Genomic DNA, 15,138 nt, shown 5'->3' on the forward strand with positions numbered 1-15,138 from the left:
AGCTACTTTACATAGTTGACCGAAGCGAAGCGAAGGTCTACGTTTTGACTCGGGCATTTTGCTTTCGTATGTCCGGATGTTCTCCTCTACAGGTCGCAATTCTTCGTGTTAACATATGTGTTTATCGTTGACTGTACTTCACATAGTGGTAGAAATTATGTGAGCCGGCTTTGAGTGCACGTCAACGTATATTTAACTTATATCCTTAGGTACCTTACGTGTGCACAGAAAATCAAAAATCTTTTCTAGTATCAAAACTATAATTCCTACTACACAAAGTGTGACCAGCCCAAGATTTTTTGAATTTCCCGCCAAACATTTGGGTAAAATTTCAGTAGCCAGACTCTATCGCATATTAAACTGACGTGACAAAGTTTTCAATTGATTATTAGATGTGAAAATCGCCAGGTGCGAGTAGGAGGGATTTCAGTGGCCCCCATTTGACCGTCGATTGCCATATTTGGCACGGCTCGCGTCTAAATATGGCCGGGCCGGCCCACCGCCCCGCGCGCGTCGTTCCACTTCCGATTCTATTATTTCTATTTACGAAATTAACTCAAAATAAAAGCTCTATTTTAATACGGGATTTCGGGCACTGAAACTCGCGGCGTCCCGGAGCACGCTTTTCCTACAGTTGTGTCAGATTACGGCCCTAGTACGCCGTCTCGCTCGCGGAGAGTATCGGCTCCTGCGTGTGAGCGGGACGGCTAGCGGTGGAGGCGCGCGGGACGCGAACGTCGCGAAGTCAGTCACGGTCCGAGCGGCCGACCCGTCAGTCCCGCCCTCGGTTCATTCGCGTTTTCGGTCAGTCTCCGTTCGGCATTACGAACGGTGAGGTGTGTGAAGCGCGTGCGCGCACCGTTTACTGTGGCGTACTGTGAGGTTATGATGGACGCGCCCGGCGGAGCGCGGGAGCCCCGCTTCGGGTCGCCGTATGGGATGGGTCTCCTAGGAGACGTGGGGGACATGTACGGCGCGGGCCGGGCGCCGGGCTCGCTCGGCGGCGGCTCGCTGCGGCCGGGGCTGCAGCCCTGCCCGGGCCCGCGCGGCGTGAAGCGGCCCTCCGACCAGTGTTACGACGAGCGGCCGTCCCAGAGCCTAGGGCTCGACCACTGCCCCATGCCGGACATAGCAGACGATGGCTATGCATCTCTTCAGCCGAAGAAGTCACCCCCGTCCAATGGCAAGAAGACCAAAGGCCGAGTTAAGATCAAGATGGAGTACATAGACAACAAATTACGACGGTACACCACGTTCTCGAAGCGAAAGACGGGGATAATGAAGAAGGTGGGTCGCTGAGACCACTTTTGGCAATATTCCATAACAACCGTTTGATGCTGACCAGTGTTAAAAGTGCAGTAATTTCAGGCCTCCAGTTTTAAAGTACATTGAGCTCCTTATTCATAAAATTATATCTTGAAATGAGCTACCAATATAAAGAGCAAAATAATTCTTACTTTTTAACTTCAGTGCAAACCGAAGCTAATATTTTTTGTTAATTTAATAAGATAAAAACTTTGTTTCAAAGCTGTGACTAAGTCTAATTTAATTTAAATATTTAGTACATTTATTGTAAGTACACAAATAAAAAAAATTAATATTTTAAATACTCAAAGACAAGTGCACATATGTATGCATTACATTGAGAAAACATGATTGGAAATCCTTTTACTGGGATGAATAACTCTAATTTTATATAAAACTACTTTAAAATGCTTAATAACAAAGTAATAAAGCATGTAATGCTGTTCCAATTTTGTTTGTAAAATTTTTCTTCTCAAATCTTGTTAGTGATTAGTTAGCAGATTGAAATTATCTTAAAAATAATTATAAAACTAGTGTCATGGGTGTGTACAAGAGGCCTGAAGTCATACAATGTATTCGTAATCAGTTAAAACTAAAAGATAAGGTAAGTAATTTGATTTTTGAATGAGAAAATCAACATTTTCATTATTTTGGTTGTCAAGTTTAGAGGTTATGTTGCTACAACAGTGAACTCATGGAATATTGCCGAAAATGTGTCTATACGATATTTTTACACTACATATATATTATTTCACATTTGCCGATATCTAAAAGGTCCGTTTACTACATATTTACGGTGATTTTGTGCTTATTTGAGGCGAATGTTTTGACAGGTGACAGCTAAGACGATTTCATTTTCTGAGTAATAACAATGTTATTTGGTCCTTTCTTTGGCTAAAACGACGTATTTAGATATAAATATACTTAGAAGTGATTTGTAGTGAGTGAATTTCTTGAAATAATACATATACATTTACATTTTATTTATGACAATCAGCTGTGACAGCTCCATTTGTTGTGACGTTGTCACTAGATGGCGCCACTTGTTACGTTTGGTGAAGTTAGTGATGTACCTTTATTTCGATTATACGTGGTTAAAATATTAAGTATTAGGCACGGCTAAATCGATGTTAATTTTATGTTTCGAAAATAATTACAGCATATAGTGTCGATTGTACATACAACTAATATGTGTGAACTGATATAATTATTGAAAACTAGAACTTCAGAACACAAAATACCTATGTTGAAACCTGAAATTAAACGGGATTATTATATAGGACGGGTAAAATAATTATATTTCAGAATATTTATTTAGGTATTCAGTATAACAATAAACCTAAGTTTTATCACGGTTGACTGACTAATAAACTTTAGTTTAATACGACGATGCCCGCTTAAGACGTGTTTTGAAGTGCTTTCAGAATCTCTTAAGCTGGTAACTACTGTATTTGTTACACCAATAATTATTAATTACGATAATTATAGGCACTTAGTTTAATACTTAACTGTATTTTAATAAGTTGATCCCATATATTAAGCGCAATAAACATTTATTCGTTTTATTCCGTATAAATTATAGACCGATATGTAGATAGGTACATTACTGCGGAATGACTAGATCGCTTCATATCAATAGAATTTATACATTAAATTAAATAAATACATTAAATTCTATTAATGTTGTTGAGAGCTTTATAAATAAATAATTAATTATTATAGGACAATTTTACACAGAGCGACCTATACTCTGTATCTTTAGGTATTTAAATAAAAGTAAACAAAATCTACCCTCAAACGGCTCCTTAAGCCAGTTGAGGGTAGAAGAAAACATTACACGATCAAATAATGTAGGTTAAAGTCAGGCTGTTCAGTGACTGATCGAGGCGGTTTTGTAATTTGTCGGTTAACCAATAAATGTTATAACTACCCGAAAATGTACAAATTGTTTTGTTTACTATTATTTAAATACCTAAATAATATGATGATACAGACTTTAGTCCCACAGTAAGCTCAATAAGGCTTGTGTTGTGTTTATCTTATTTTGCATCTCATTTAAAGTCTTACCCGTTTATTCATAAAACTTTACGTGCCTGATTTAGTTAAATTATGTTTTATCCCTTTCTTACAAATGCATGAGTCAAAATGACAGATAAAGACAAACTACTCGTAGCTAATTCAGGCCAGTAAGCGTTTATGAACAACGCCATTACATATTACTTTTAATGTCCCCACCAGCATTATGTACACTTAGCAAAATATTAGATTAGCATCTCTGTATAACAAAACAATAACTGTAGAACAATTATATTATGTATTTATTTTCATACATAAGTTTGTCTGCAACGATATTTAAAATCAATAAATACCTACAAATTTAAAAGTTAGCTATAAAGTAATCTTTTTTTTGTTTGTTTTGATTCATCACAATTCGTTAGGTATCTTAGTCTTCCTATATATATATATTCATTGACGAGAACGCATAATTAATAAATAATTATTAATTAATTAATAAAGAATAAAGAATAAAGTAATCGGTCACATTAATTGGTGATTGAATAAATACAATAGGTACATATCATTCACATCGCACACAAAACCTTGGCGCACGTCCTGTTACTTCTGAAATGGTTAGTAGTTCTGATTAATGTATTGAAATCTAATAAGGGAGCGTTTAATATTTCACGCCGGTAGAGTACTCAGCAGTTGATACTTATCGACCACGTCAATGCAAATTAGGCACCAATCAAAATCGTAAGCGCAGAAAAGTAAACGAAATCCGTCCTTTATTACGTGAAATATCGAAACTGTAATTACCATACTTAAGCAGTGAGCATGTAGAACAACTTTTACTCTATGACGTTTGGAAATTCGCTTAAAATTGCTCTCGAAAACTCAACTTGTCAACAACTTTTGTTTATTGGCAAAACGGGTTTGGTTGCGTGAAATTTGTTACAGTTAACTTTTGACCGATTTGCACATGCTTTTTTCAAGCTTTCTACCTTCTTATCTTGCAAGTTGTATCTGTGTGGTTTATATTATGCAAGACGGTTTTTACTATACCATATCTTTATTAATTTTATATACCTACTTAGCTCAACCTTGTTATTATCTAATAACCAATATTAGTAAAGTTAGAAGCCGCTGAAACAATCGCTTTTTAAATAATTTAGATTTAATTCCACTTAAGTCTCTGGAGGCAATTTTATTTTAAGCAACTGAAGCCAAAGCTTTTGAGCCTTTCTAAACTTTTGATTACCCATCTGTGTGGGGCAATATCGCGGCACAAGAGATTAAAACTTTATTTTCCAATATATATTCAATTTGTTGTTAATTTCTTGTAAAAGTTGCTTTTATATTTGCCAACTTTGATCACATTTTAGTTTTAAATTTAATATTTATCTGTTTATTCTTTATAAAATAAGATTATGTGATTTATGTGCCAAAATAAATAGGTTAGATACCATACTGAGGTTTTAGAAAATACTAAGGGTGTTTTAATGACTCATTCATACGAAAATATCATAAAATAAAACAAACATTCAAATATTCTAAGATTATAATTGATGCATAAAAATCGTTGCCAATAAATAAATTGCACTTAACTATTACGCGTTTTAAACTATCTATACGAATAATGAAACAATCTCAATCCAAACGCACACGGCTATCCTTTTGTAAAGTTGATTAGAAACGCATCTAAAGTCTTAATAGCCATCAAAACGTACCGCGCGGCTTCATTACCCGCGCCCGCGCATTGTCAATCTATGCGCGTAGAGACGTCACCGCGGACCGTGTAGGGATGTCTGTCAAAATTCACCATGCTGGTCGGTGTAGGGGACAAACGGTTAAGTGGAAAATGTAAATACATATAACAAAACAGCTAAAAGTCTTTCACAACGGGTTTTTCTGAATTGATTCAGTATATTAACACTTTTTGCTGTTGTATTTGAGTGCTAGCCAACAGTAGAGTGATGACGATAGAAAGTTAAGCATTTAAAAACTGTCTAAATATTTCTTAATTTTTATGGCAAAGAACTAGACTTACCCCTGGGATTATCTTTAAACTTAGTACTACAACTGTAACTGAACCAAAGGGGGTGAAATGAGCTGATACAAAGTGTTATGTCTAAAACAAATAAAATCACTACAAAAGTGTATTAGGGTAGGTTTATACCTAATAATAAGATGATATTTCGACACTCTAACCCGTATTTTCTGCTTTTGGACTCTTGCCAAGCAATTACTTCCTAGGCGTAGTAGTAGTAGGCAGTTTCGGCTTCTTTTATTATTTCTTATAGTCCATAAAAACGTGTGCATAATTAACATGTTTGTAGATATTATAGCTTATAAAAATGCCAAATGGATTTTGAAAATGTAAAAAGAAGAATTTATTTTGTCCAAATCCCGTTACGGTTTTTGAAATTTGCCTACTAAAATATACTAGATAAAGCGAGCCCTAGGCGTTTCCTGTAACTTGCGGCACAATCGGCACATTCCCGGGTCTCGCACGCAAGCGCTGTCGCGCAGCGGGTATCAAAGTCGGCGGCGTGCTCTGTTGTTACTTGTTAGCTGGGACGCATCCGACCTCGTTACCGCGGTAATAGCCCTTTACATTTTAATTTTTAATTAATGACAGTTGGGATTCGCCAATATTACCTACCGTATGCTAATTCTTTATCGATATCGATGTTTATGGATGCAGCTCCTCACGGTTTGGAATTATGACGTTTAATTATGAATATTATTCCACTGACTTACATTGCTGATACATTGCCGTCTGCGTTAAATAAAATAATAAAATGATTGATCATATTCAGACATAGGATTCTATGGGGCAAATTTATTGACAGCTAAGGAGTTCCTATATCGATAAACTCAATTATCGATACTTTTCCCTAATACTAGTGATGTCTGACATATTCAATTTATTCATCTATCGGCAATTTGAAAGATTTATAAGTGGCGAGGAAAATTGTGGATAAATATTTATTGTATTAGGGTTTAGAAAATTGTACTGCGTATAATCATATTCTTTATGGTTATCTAAACGTAAAAGGTTGGCTTTGATATGTAGCATACACAGTAATTTCTATTGTCATCGGATGTACTTTCATAATTATCAAATGATAGTATTAAATCACGTTACTCCAACCATAGGTCCTAAGTTGTCATCTTTGCCTTCATTTCTCCGCTTAGACCCTGATCTAGACCTAGGTGTCAAACATCGTGACCCACAATTGATCCAATGGCCGCACTGTGGAGTTATGAGTGGGCACCCCCAAGCGGAACTTAATTACGGAGCCCCAGGGGCCTGGCCGGCGACACGACGGCATTTGTTGTGCATGCCGGTATTGTACATTGTACCCGCTCTTATGTAATTGCCGTGTACCCGGCCTTTGATGTAGTCTGCAGGACGTAAAGGTTGTCTATGGCCCTTTATCTGCCGCGCCCGGCATTTCTCTCCGCCGTTTATCTTTCAGCAAAAAGCATTTCCCTGTACGGTGAAATCTTTAATCAAATTTCCCCCACGCCCAATCTACCCGGATGTAGATTTATTTTAAACAAAAAGATAGACTTTATAAAATATAATGACCCTCATTGTCTACTCCTTTCCGAAGCGTGAATTATACAGTCCGATATTGGCGCCCCGATAGTCCTTTAAGAGGACATTTTAATAAATTTAAAATAACGATTATCGTTGTCTGGCGGAGTCGTGATTTCGTTAGGTTCGTGGTTCGGTCTACGGCCGGAATAAGTCGTCACGAGCGATTACTAAATTAATTAGGACCTAGCTCGGATGTAGATTGCGCTCGAGATTATTTTCCCACACGACCCGACGTTTAGATCTTAACGTTTTGTAACTATTGTTTACTACATAAGTTTGCAGGATAAATTTGCATATTGGTTTCCTTTTTTTCGCCACCACCTTTTTTCGGCATCATAAGCTATCAAGATTGTTTTTTTCTTAGCACGAGATGAGCTGCGGACAGGAGTGCGAACGGGGCTGTTCCGAAATGAGACAATTATATGTTGCGCCTACACTAATTGCGGCGCGGGCGCGCATCTGCGACCCATATCTCACGGCCCGCAGTTTTGTAATGCTAATGCGGCGGGTGCGACCTGTGTGGCGCTGCTTTGTATTTTGGTTGCTTCTGCTTGATTGTGTAAGGAGATTAACAGCCTTCCTTTTAATGGCTAGGCTGTTCGTTTTAAATGTTGTACCTCTTCGGCTGTTCCAACGCTTTTTTTTAATATTAGTTGCAGTACCTCCTTACATTTCAAATAGTGAAATGTAAATGTTTAGCAAAACATCTTTAGAGCGCCTTTCTCAGATAGGTCGAAACAAAATATTGTGTTTACATTAAATCTGTCGATTATTTACTTTTATCATAACTTATTCACATTACTAAGTGTCTGCCATAGACAAGATTTTTTTTTTTTGTATCATAGAATTAACCAATAGTGCCTAATATGGACTCCTTCGTATTAGGAGCGCAGAGGAGAAGAGGAGTAACGCCTTGAGTGTTCCCTTTGTGTTTAATGCCATCTATCGCCGTTTTTTCAAACTTTGGCTCCGGTCATTTGTGTCAATGACACTAGTGACGTTAAGATTGACGCAATGTATGTAGGACTAAAGAAGAAGAAAAAATTAATCATGTATTTACTTATCTTTTCCAAATTAAATCCACATTTAGTTAAAATATATACCTACTTTGCGGTCACCAATTAAGAAATAGGTGTTGAAGATATGTTGTAATGACAGATAACATCGGCGACTTGTGAGGTGTCAACGAGTGTTGCAAACAGTTTGGTTGAACTTTAATGAGAATACTAAACGCGACTGTTTAACCGACCAAACTACCAGGAGTTCATGACAATACGGTAGGTTGCGCTGAGCGTCCAAGATGACGCGACCCGTAATTTGACTACCGAACGCGTGGAGTTAGGTGGCGTCCGCGAGGTATAGAAGGTCAAGCATAATTGGCCGATGAGAAGGGAATGTCTGGCGCTTTGGCCCGCCTCCCAACACCTTGCTCGAACGCCTCACTATCATGCAAGCCTAGTACTTCGCGCTGCCAATCCGCAGTGTAACCACATATCAATTTAAATTTGATTCTTTTGTTTTCCCAACCAATTCAAACGTGAGAAAGCTACCGTAATTTACGGCTATCAATCGCATTGCAAATCCTTACGCCCCAGCTGACAAGTTGTCATTGTCAATAGTTAAACTGATTAGTCTGGAAGATCGACAGTCTGTCCCGGTGCCGTCGGACTAATCGGCCGATTTATCGGCCGCGCGGTTCGTTAGTCGTCGGTCTATATCAAAGAGTTTTCGAGACTCACGACCAGAATGTTTATGGCGAGGTTTTTCGAGAAAACTCTACATAAAACACAAGTATGTGCACGATTGCGTTGTAGGTACAGGGACATTAGCGTAGGAATGTTGATAGATCGCTGGATGACGCCCTATTTCATTTTGACAGTTACTTGATGATTTCCCATAACTATATTATATACCCATTTTTCTAAATATTACTTATGAAAGTTAACAGAAAAAAAATTGATTGGAATCGGTAGATCCCGTCAAGAACCCCACCTAATTTTACACAGATAAATAAAATACTACTTATATTTGGATTTTATTGGGATTTTGACTATAAGAAAACGTTACAAAATAATATGTTTTTTTAAACATTGTCGAATCAAAATCAGTTAAATTTGAGGAGCAAAATTGATATTGCAGTTTTCAAAAACTCTCTCGGTAGAATCACCATGTCTGTACATATATTTCAATCAATCAATCAATATCAATCAATCAATATATATTTATTTCAGACCAAAATTACAGTCCATATTTGTTAGTTATGTACAACTTATATCTATGTTAGTTTATCCTAGTCCTATCCTAATAAAAACTTAAAAATTACTATTTACAGTCCTGGTACTTAGGAGCATGCAGCGACACCCAATATCTTTTAAAAGGGTTATCTAGCCTCTCTCCTATTGCCGCTAAGAAGCTATTGGCGCTGCCCCGCACGCGACACATTTGAGAGGCCACTCGTTTGCGCATTATTGCATAAAAATCATCCATGCGTGCCTCAGCAAACATGCCGGATGCGCTACAAAAACGCGGCAACCCCAATAGCATTCTATACCCGTTATTGAATTGGACACGCAAGGCACTGTAAGCTTTTTTGGTATAGTTAATCCATAGGCTGCTCGTATAGAACGACTGGCAATAAGCTCTAAAAAGTGTCTGTTTAACCTCAGCCGTACAACGAGCGAACCTACGGATCAACATGTTTGTTCTAACTGCCAGTGCCCTGCGTTCCCTCTCAATATCGGCATCATCGTTTAGGTCTTCTGTCACTACATGCCCCAAGTACTTAAAACTCGAGACCCTATTCAGAGGGGTGCCACAAAGAGTCACCGGTGGTGTAACTGACGGGCTCCTGCGGTTAGCTCTGAACACGAGGAGTTCACTTTTTTTAACATTATAGCAGAGCCCGTGGGTTTCTGCATATGACTCGCACATCCCCAACAACTCGTTAACGGCACCAGCCGTGGGTCCCAGTAGCACCATATCGTCGGCGTAGCTGATATTATTGACCATTTGTCCTCCTATGGAGCAGCCGACTCTGGTGCCACTGAGCTCCACGATCAGCTGATTAACGTAGATGTTAAACAGTAATGGTGAGGTCAGCCCCCCTTGCCTAACTCCACACTCTGCCCTATAACCATCTGAAAAGGAATCTGACCACCTTACATAATTGTTTTGGTTATTGTACCAAAACTTAAAAACCTCTATCAACTCGCAAGGTATACCTGTTTGCCTTAACTTACTCCACAGTGTATCGTAAGACACAAGATCGAACGCCTTGGATAAGTCGAGAAAGGCAGCGTATACTGGCGTCTTCCTGTCCGTGTAGTATCGGACGGTGTGCTTGAGGACTAGAATCGCACTCTCAGTAGAGAGCCCAGACCTGAACCCAAATTGACCGTCATGTACCTTGGCATAACCACTGAGATGCCGCTCAAGCACACCGTCCAACACTTTCGCTATAATTGTGGCTAGGGATATTGGCCTATAGTTGTTTATTTCCGACACGTCACCGGTCCTGTTCTTGACTATAGGCACAACTACTGTTTTTATAAGGTCTTCTGGTAGGTACGAATGACTTATACACAATGAAAACAGCATAGCCAACAATCTAGGGATATGTGGGCCTGCGTGATGCAGGTGCTCCACGCTGAGTCCATCGTGCCCAGGTGATTTGCCCCTTGTCATATTTTTTAAAACTGAAGCAACTTCATTTGCCAAAATAAGAATGGGCTCACCTGAGAGATGACCTTCAGCGCCGGGCCCCCGCACGTCACTGCTTAGCCTAGACTTGATCCCAAAATGATCCCTAAACAAATTAGCAATGACCTTGGGATCGTCCTCCCCCTCCACAGACACAGGTAGACTCGCCTTAGGGTTCAGTTTATTTGTTTGCTTCCAAAACTTACTGAAGATCTTCTCTTTATGCAGAATGGCAAGGTTATCCATTTTTGTTTGTTCTTTTTTATTCTGACAGACCTTCAGTTTGTTTTTGAAGCTTTTTCTAGACCTTGACATGTCGTCATACGCAACACCTGACTTAGGTTTACCAAGACTGACCCATTTCAAAAAGCTAAGGCGAGCCTGACCGTGCGCCTTCTTAACATATCGATTCCAGCCGGTTTCAGGAGTGCCTTTCACAACTTTCTTTTTATCATGGCTATCCGACGCAGCCTTTGACAAGCATGTAACAATTTCACCATATGTGACGTTCCACGGGAAAAGGTACCTTATGAGGGTTTCTAGTTTCGGAGATATTAAATGTTTTGTAAAGAGGTGAAAAAATGCTCATTTTTTTTTTATTGTGTGATCTGAAACCTTAATGCGTAACGTTTGTTTACCTGTTTTTATTTTTGTTATAAGTTAGTTATAAGCCTAGTAATGTCGTCTCAGAGTTTAGTAGAAAAGGTACCTTATGGAAAAAAGATTGAAAATTCCCAAAAAAACTAGTCAATACGGGAAAAGAAGTTTGGTAGAGAACTGTATTAGCATTCTGCAAAACTAATTTGATAATTTCAGTTCTGGTTGGGGCGCCTCGCAAATATTATAACCGTACATAGACCGACATCACAAATCCAAGTAGACTGCTATTATACCAAAGTTACTCTCGTCAAGTCTTTCTTAACTAGAATAATCTTCATTTGGTTTGGTCGCATGCAGTAAATCAGCCATTGGTTTGCTGAAAAATGCCAATACCCGACGCATTACCTTATGGAATATCTGAGGTCATTGAACCTCAATGCCGCTTATCTTCAATAGCAACCGAAATATATTATTGATAAGAAATAGACGATTTATACCATCTTAACCCCAAAATATTATTAGTTTATCCTAACTGTTCCATCATCATCATGCCTCATCATGTAACTTGACCACAAGGTACCTTTTCATTACATACAAATTATTGGTCTTTTTTAAGATTATTATGACGAAGAACTAATTAAATTGGGGGCAGTTTAATGTAAATTAATATTTTCTATTCATAAAAGATAAACTATAATATGATTGATATTTTGTAGTGATGTATTATTAGATTTATTTCCATAAGGTACCTTTTCGTAAATGTATGGAGCAAATACTGTTATTGTTATGTAAGTTTAAAGTGGCATAAGGGGTTAAATATAGTATTTAGTTGGGGTTTTAGGATTTATTTCATTTGAATGACAGAATTTCTTTCATATGTGCTCAGAAAAATTGATTGTGTGTCACATTAAAAGTAAAAATATTCAATTTTGTGATTTTATATGAAAAAGTCAGAAAATAAATTTTCACCTCTAAATCGGTATTGTTTTTTGCTTAAACTGTCTGTCAGTGTCGTTTTCTAATAGATAAATTTTAAATCTTGAGAGCTCATTGCAATCAATCGTGAAAATGAAATAAAACTTTATTTTCAAGAGATTGGTTAGTATACACATAAATCAGTCGATATCAAAAGTTTCTATTTGCATTACAGAACAAGTCGCAATATTTTTTTAATCTCAGATATATAAGGCATTATTATTTGTAGTCAACTATGTAACTTACTTCAGGAACATAGTTTTTTAGGCGGCTAAACTTAAAACTTCTTTATCGTAAAGTTGCTCATTTCACAACATTATTTTCAAAAAATCATATCTCTGTAACTACGCAACCTAGAAGGTTGATCTTTTGTGTTATCGATAGCTTATTTATTGTAGATTACTGGGGTATGCATAACTCCATACCCGCCATAAGGTACCTTTGACCGTGGGACGTCACATATAATGAATCAATTATTTTTCTATGTTCTAATTTATTACATAATTTACCACAACAGCTGTGAAGGTCAGGAGGAAAATCTATATCTCTTAATGACTTTATACATAACTCATTATACCAACTAATCTGAGCATCGGTTCTATTACCCCATATTACTTACAATACATTATATTTACTTACAATACAATATTGTGTAACAAAAGAAAAATGCCATTATTGTGACCATTTTGATGGACGTCTCTCAAACCACTGTCAAGATTAGCTTCTGCGTGTAGGCGGGTTTTGTGTTTATACATACGTAAAGTATGTAACTGCAACGCCGCAGTGGCTATTTCGACTTTATTTAATGTGACATCTTGTGACCATCACTAACTTTGTGATAAAAAGGTAATGTCACTAGGGAACTGTCAACTATTCGTAAAGCTAAAATGTTATCCTTCGTGATATTCGTGCTACAAAAATCGCTATGACACGCGTCTTCAGTTTTGTAGTAAGGTACTTAATTAGCTTGTAAAGGTCTTTAAAAGTAAATTATGCCGCCGGAGGCATAACGAAATGGATACTTACATAGTAATAGTCACTCGACTACTATATTTTAATCGAGTAGTTAATTGAAAAGCGCGGGCACCTGATGTTTACACCTTTGTCATTAATTTTGATAAGTTCGTATCTGTAAAAAACTGTCAAGATCTTGACAAGAGTAGGTGTAGAGTTCAGATGAGCAAAAAAATTTTTCTATTTCTATTTCTGTTTCTAAAATATAATCCGAATTATAGGAAAAGACCCTAAAGTAACATTTGAACACCTTAAAAAATTCCAACTTTAGTCTGTCAAGTCATTTCCGTCAGAAGAAAAAAAGCGGCAAATTTAAAAAAAATGGTGCAAGGGGTTATTGTCCTAAAGATAATTCGAAATTCGCGCCTTTTTCTACTAACAAAGTTGTTTGACAGGTTACATTCGTCAATATCCTAGAACCTCGACTCGGTGTTTAAGGTACCAACTGAAACCCTTAATTGAAGTGATAAATATTGGCTCGAAGCAGCTTTTTCGATTTAAATTTCAAATTCGGTCGCTGACGTTTTAATATCGTCAACTTCATAAGTTCCAGGACAATTTGAAATTGTAATTGGAATAGTTTGAATTTCTTCATCGTTCGCTAAGTGAACGTTAATAAAGGTTAGCTTTTTTATCGTACTTTTTAATGTTACTCGGTTGGTTAAGTGGTTCTTGCATTAAATTTGGATTGTCTTCTAATTGGTTCTTTGTCAATTTATGTTGTTAATGTTCGTTAATTACTTTGCTTTTCTTTGTATTCCTTTAGGCGACCTCTATTCTGTCAATAGTTTACAAATTTTCGGAATTCGAGTATTTTTGTTTAAAATTAAAATTACTAATGAAAATTACTAGATCAATCATAGGTCATTAGCATTAACTTTCAGACCGATAAGCATCTTTCTACAATTATTGCATTTAATTGTTAATCACGCAATCGAAACAATACAATGTTGCATCATCTCGTCAAACCTAAATTGCAGCTTTGACAACTCCTCTTTATCATTATCAAGTCGACGACGATAATCGCGCGACAAAATTGACTTAAACTGTCTATAGCATGTTTCAAGTAATCTTGACCTGTAGCAATTGTAGCAAACTCTTTCGCAGTCGATTACAGTTAAAACTAGTTTCATCTCATTGCGAGACCCATAAAGCATCGAGCAATAAGCGGTACACACACTGCAGTCTCTCGCGCAATAAATTTAGCGCACCCTTAAGCACCCTTCACACACCTGCGTAACGAACGGCCGACCTGTTGGATCGAAATAGGCAGCTGTTCACGCCCTGTAGATTCTATAGATTTTGCTATCGGTTTAATCTTTTTTTTTGCGTTAGTTACTGTGGAAAATTGAATTTTTACCGCGTTATTTGAAGTCTACATTGCTCGAATAGGTACGTGAAGTAAACGAACCAGATAATTTACTCGCATTTTTAAATAAAAGAAAAGGCATGTTGTAAAAATGAAGGGTTGTACAGTCATCAGCAATAGTATCTTACACAACTAGGGCCGCAAAAATATGTGACACGTTCTTATTTGGAGCGCAATAAGAGCGCGTCATATATTTTTGCGGCCCTAGTTGTGTAAGATACTATTGCTGATGACTGTACCAACTACAATCGATAGACAAATTAAAATAATCAGCAGAGATAACTGTGAAACTCCACATCCAATGAAATTTTAGCGATCTATTACGATTAGGTATGTACCTACAGTTACAGTGTGATCACGCACGTAAGACTTGTTGCACTATTTTAAAATTAAACTTGCTACATTAAAATTAAAACCAAAATAACACGCGATTATAATAAATATAAGCATAAAACGGATACTGCATAGCACCTTACCTTGTTAGCGTTGTTATTAACGACTTAAAAAATAATCGAACATTTACTAAACCCAAGATATTAATTGTCATGTCCGATCATCATTGCAATGA

The 15,138-nt window shown here is 37.3% G+C and overlaps 1 protein-coding gene across 2 annotated transcripts in view; it reads left to right on the top strand.

The window, feature by feature from the left end:
• The first annotated feature begins 395 nt into the window (after window positions 1-395).
• The window catches only part of LOC134794184 (serum response factor homolog), a 327,451-nt gene continuing 312,708 nt past the window's right edge, over window positions 396-15,138 (top strand). The window contains exon 1 of one of the 2 annotated variants that reach the window (XM_063765917.1): window positions 396-1,287. In XM_063765917.1, coding sequence (XP_063621987.1) covers window positions 886-1,287 — 402 coding nt within the window. In that variant the 5' untranslated portion in view covers window positions 396-885. The remainder of the gene's footprint in view (window positions 1,288-15,138) is intronic. The other variant, XM_063765918.1, reaches the window with a different exon arrangement.

This window comes from Cydia splendana, chromosome 10 (genome assembly GCF_910591565.1).
Source record: "Cydia splendana chromosome 10, ilCydSple1.2, whole genome shotgun sequence".
NCBI classification, from domain to species: Eukaryota; Metazoa; Arthropoda; class Insecta; order Lepidoptera; family Tortricidae; genus Cydia; species Cydia splendana.